This window comes from Portunus trituberculatus, chromosome 50, assembly GCF_017591435.1.
Source record: "Portunus trituberculatus isolate SZX2019 chromosome 50, ASM1759143v1, whole genome shotgun sequence".
In the NCBI taxonomy this organism is placed as follows: domain Eukaryota; kingdom Metazoa; phylum Arthropoda; class Malacostraca; order Decapoda; family Portunidae; genus Portunus; species Portunus trituberculatus.
In genome coordinates this window covers 18,748,675-18,753,936 of record NC_059304.1, presented here as the reverse complement: position 1 = coordinate 18,753,936, position 5,262 = coordinate 18,748,675, and the positions used below count along the sequence as shown (strand labels likewise).

The 5,262-nt window shown below is 39.0% G+C and overlaps 1 protein-coding gene across 1 annotated transcript in view; it reads left to right on the top strand.

Annotated features, from left to right (window-relative positions):
• The first annotated feature begins 3,023 nt into the window (after positions 1-3,023).
• LOC123499528 overlaps positions 3,024-5,262 on the top strand; it is a 126,710-nt gene continuing 124,471 nt past the window's right edge. The window contains exon 1 of the mRNA XM_045247595.1: positions 3,024-3,097. Coding sequence (XP_045103530.1) covers positions 3,081-3,097 — 17 coding nt within the window. The 5' untranslated portion in view covers positions 3,024-3,080. The remainder of the gene's footprint in view (positions 3,098-5,262) is intronic.

Genomic DNA, 5,262 nt, shown 5'->3' with positions numbered 1-5,262 from the left:
TTTGCCATTTTTCTGCCCAGCGTGTCAGTTTATTTAAGTCACACTGTAGTTCTTGCCATTGTGACGTTGATGTAACTTTGCTCATTATTTTGGTGTCGTCCGCGAATTTGCTTATTTTACAAGTGATTCCTTCATCAATATCATTAATATAAACAATGAAAAGAACTGGTCCTAATACAGAGCCTTGAGGAACACCACTTTTCACATTGTGCCACTCTGATTCTTTTCCATTTATAACAACACGTTGCTTTCTGTCAGAGAGCCAGTCTTCCAGCCATTTCAGGGTATTTCCAGCTATGCCGTGAGCTTTTACTTTGCTGATTAGCCTCTTGTGAGGGACAGTGTCGAAAGCTTTCTGGAAATCAAGATAAATAACATCCACTGCTTTTGTCTCGTCATACGAGTTAAAAACTTCATAAAAGAAGTCTAGTAGGTTTGTTAAGCAGGATCTCTTGTTTCTGAAACCATGTTGTGAATCCTTCATGATCTTATTTTCTTCTAAAAATTTGACAATCTTATCTCTGATTATCGTTTCCATCAGCTTGCACACTACTGAAGTAAGGCTGATTGGTCTGTAATTAGCTGGGAGTGATTTATTTCCTTTCTTGAAAATGGGCGTGACATTTGCTAGCTTCCACTCCTGGGGACTTTCCTGCTTGTAAAGTTTTATTGAATATAATCGTGAGTGGTTTCACGAGCTCATTTTTCGCTTCTTTGAGAAGCCTGGGTGATATCTTGTCTGGTCCAGGCGTTTTGTTTACGTTCATGCTGTTCATGACTGTGAGGATTTCATTTTCTGTAACTATGAAGTCAGGCAGTGTTTTGCCTTGTGCCTGAGGCTCTGGCATGGGCAGACTATTTTGGACATCTTCAGTCGTGAAGACTGTTGAGAAGAATCTATTTAGGACGTTTGCCATTTCAACTTCGTTATCTATTTGGTTTCCGTTTTCTGTTATGAGTGGACCAATTGTTGAGGCTAAGACTCTTTTGGATTTTACATAACTGTGAAATTCCTTTGGGTTGGTTTTACAGGAGTTTGCGATCTGAGCTTCTACAGATTTTTTGCTGCTTTTTATCAACTTTTTTGCTTTTCTACGCAATCTGTCATGCTCTAATTTATCATTATTATGCTGTGTTAATTTGTATTTGTTGTATGCTTCTTTCTTTGCTAGAAGACAGCTTCTAATTTCATTATTCCACCATTTCGGTTTGGTGTTTAGTATTTTCCTTCTGTTTCTTAGTGGTATACACATCTTAGCTGTATCATTTATCTATTCAGCAAACACCTCCCATGTCTTATCTACATCTGGTGTTTCCAGCAGTATATTCCAGTCAATGGATGCAAGCTGCATACGGAGTCTTGTGTAGTTTGCACGCCGATAGTCTGGCACTTTTTCTTTACTTTCATTCACTTTTCCTTTGTCAAAAGGAGGAGGAGGAGGAGGAAAAAAGCTGAGAAAGAAACAGAAGAAGAAAAGGAAGGAGAATAATACTTGAGAAAAAAATAAGGAAAGAGAGAGAGAGAGAGAGAGAGAGAGAGAGAGAGAGAGAGAGAGAGAGAGAGAGAGAGAGAGAGAGAGAGAGAGAGAGGAATAGTTAAGAAAGAAAAATGAAGTGAAATAACTGTAAAGGAAAATAGGGAAGATGAGGAAGCAGAAGAAGAGAAGGGAGAAAAGAGCTACAAAAAAAAGAAGAAAAAAGAAGATAGAAAAATAAAAAACAGACGCAATACAGGTAAAAAAAAAAAAGAAAGAAAGGGAAAACAGAGAGAGAGAGAGAGAGAGAGAGAGAGAGAGAGAGAGAGAGAGAGAGAGAAGCGGTGTTGGTGGAAAGTATTATTTGTTGTGGGGTTCTCAAAAAAAAATTGATAGAAAAAGATTAACTATACAAAGATGAGAGAGAGAGAGAGAGAGAGAGAGAGAGAGAGAGAGAGAGAGAGGAGTTCGTAGATTTTAGCCAAATTAAGGCCGCATCCTTGGAGAGAGTTTACGCCGGCGTTTATTGCCTTGGGAAGCACCAGACACACGGCAACTCAACTCCTCACCTGGTTTACGATCGAGTGGGGAAAGCTGCATCATACTCTGTCTCCATCCCCTTCCCCCCTCCTCACCCCTCCATGTACATACTGTTTCTATCTGTCTTTTTATGTATTACCTCTAAGTTCCTTTCCTCTATTCGTCTATCCAGCTTGTCTAGGTGTCTTTTAATCTCTTAGTTCCCTTCCTCTATATATTTATGTGTCTACTTTATCTATCTGTCTTTTTGCTTCTCTATTGTCTCTATTTCCCTTCCTCTGTCTGTCTATCCAGTTTGTTTATGTCTTTTTATGTCTCTAGCCTGTTTTATCTCATCTCCTATCCTTTATCTATCTATCTATCCAGTTTGTCTATCTCTTTATCTGTCTGTTTCCTGTTTTTTTTTTCTCTTCTTCTTTTCCTCTGTCTACCTATTTATCTATCCATTCTGTCTCTCTTTATCTATCTGTCATGTCTTTTTCTCTTCTCCCATCCTTTATCTGTCCATTCTGTCTATCTGTCTCTTTATCTGTCTGTCGCCTGTTTTTTCTCATCTCCCTTCCTCTGTCTATCCATCCAGTTTGTCTATCTGGCATCTTGGTTCCCTTTTCCTGTCCTCTATCTGTTTATCTATCCAGTCTGTCTATCTGTCTGCTGCGTCTAAGTTTCTCTCCTCCTCTATCTATCTATCTAGCTTGTCTGTCTCTCTTAGTTTTTCTCCTCTCTCTCTCTCTCTCTCTCTCTCTCTCTCTCTCTCTCTCTCTCTCTCTCTCTCTCTCTCTCTCTCTCTCTCTCTCTCTCTCTCTCTCTCTCTCTCTCTCTTTTGGAACTGGCATCTAAGTGGATCTATTTTAAGATCAATCGATTTTGTTCCTCTTGGCCAGATTTCCCTTCTTACATTTAACAAAATCTATGACATTAATTTTCACCGATACTACAATTTCTCATTTTTTTTCCTTTTGGTAACCTGGTCATTTATTTCTCTTTCAGGAGGCGTGGAGGAGGTGAAGCAGGAGGAGGAGGAGAAGGAGGAGGAGGAGGAGGAGGAGGAGAAACTGCGCCACTATGTCTTTGCATCACAAGTAAGTTACCGAAAGAGAGAGAGAGAGAGAGAGAGAGAGAGAGATTTTTTAAGTATGTTTTTTTTGTTTTCTTTATCTTTCTTTTCTTCCATTAATTGTTTGATTGTCTTTATATTATGTGTTTATCATTTGTTTCTGTGTATTTGTGTACCTGATTTTTTCTTATTTACTTTTTGTCATCTAAACTGAGGAGGAAGACGAGAAGGAGGAGGAGGAGAAGGAGAAGGAGGAGGAGGAGGAGGAGAAGGAGAAGGAGAAGGAAAAGGAGAAGGAGAAGAAGGCGAAGGAGGAGGAGGAATACAAAAGAATACAAAGGAAAGAACAGACATCAAGAGCCCTATTGTATGGATTCAACGAGGCTGTCTGTGTGACTGTGCTACTAACTACTACAGATTCTATACGTTAGAGGCAACAAGACATTACGGTTCACGAAAAATAACGCAAGGAAACAGTACATTAAAAAGAAATCATTTTATACATGCGCAAAGAACGTTATCTGAAGAAGAGGAGGAGGAGGAGGAGGAGGAGGAGGAGGAAAAAAAGAGCATTAGAAAAGAAAGATACGAATAAGAAAGAGAGAATGAGGGTGAGATAAAAGAGGAAAAGCAGGAAACATATACCATTCATAAATTTCCGTGTTTTTTTTTTCTTTATCTCGTTTACATATATTTTCATTCTTTTCATCACCTTTCTTACTTTCTTTTCTTTTTTTCATTCCTTTCCTTTCCTTTCCTCTTTTCCAGGTATTAGTATTGGTGGTGGTGGTGGTGGTGGTGGGCTGTCATACACTCAGTCATGCATACTTAATATCCTGAATAATTTGCGGGGTGTTCAGGTGTGTGTGTGTGTGTGTGTGTGTGTGTGTGTGTGTGTGTGTGTGTGTGTGGGAGGGGATGGTGAAACACATACATTTATTCATCTCAGTGTAATAAATCTGGTGAACCTTCTCGACATTTGGTGGGAGTGAAGGTGACGGCAGTGGTGGTCATGACGGTGGTAGTGGTGGTCGTGGTGGTGGTGGAGGTGGTAGTGGCGGCGGCGTCGGCGGCGGTGGTAATGGTAGCGGTGATGGTCATTGATGGTGATGGTGGTGGTGATGATAATGGTAAAATATGCAACAAATATAACAACAGTAACTACAAGTACTACTACTACTCCTACTACTACTACTACTACTACTACTACTACTACTACTACTACTACTACTACTACTACTACTATTAGGACCGCTATTGTAAGTACTACTACTGTTGCTGGTGTTGATGGTGGTGGTGGTATTGCTACTACTACTATCTGTGATGATGATGATGATAATAATAATAATAATAATAATAATAATAATAATAATAACAAAAACATCAGCAACAGCAATAACAAAAACATCAACAGCACAAACAACAATAACAACATTAAAAGAAGAAGATTGTTAAGAATCACCATTAAGATAACATTAAGAGGGAACAAGAACAAACAAAAACAGGACGAAGAAGAAGAAAGGAACAAGAAGACCAATAATCATAACAGCAACAACTTCAATAGTAGTAGTAGTAGTAGTAGTAGTAGTAGTAGTAGTTGTTGTAGTAGAAGTAGTAGTAGTAGTAGAAGTAGGAATAGAAGTAGTAATAGTAGTTGAAGCTGTAGTAGTAGTAGTAGTGTTAGTAGTAATAGTAGTAGAAGTACAAGTAGTAGTAGCAGCAGCAGCAGCAGCAGCAGCAGCAGTAGTAGTAGTAGTAGTAGTAGTAGTAGTAGTAGTAGTAGTAACAGCAGCAGCAGCAGCAGCAGTATTAGTATTGATAGCAGCAGCTGCAGCAACAGTAGTAGTAGTAGTAGCAGTAGTAGTAGTAGAGAAGTAGTTTACAAACATATTGTGGAACTCGCACACACACACACACACACACACACACACACACACACACACACACACACACACACACACACACACACACACACACACACACACACACACACATATAGAGTCAGATTCAAATTCAGCTCTTTTATTGACCATAACACTTCACTCAGATTAATCTAATACAATGCAAAATATTATGGTCCAAAAATTCTTTAAGCCCAAAAGAAACCTTGTATTGTAATAACAAATAACTGAACGCCTTAAAAACGTGACACACACACACACACACACACACACACACACACACACACAC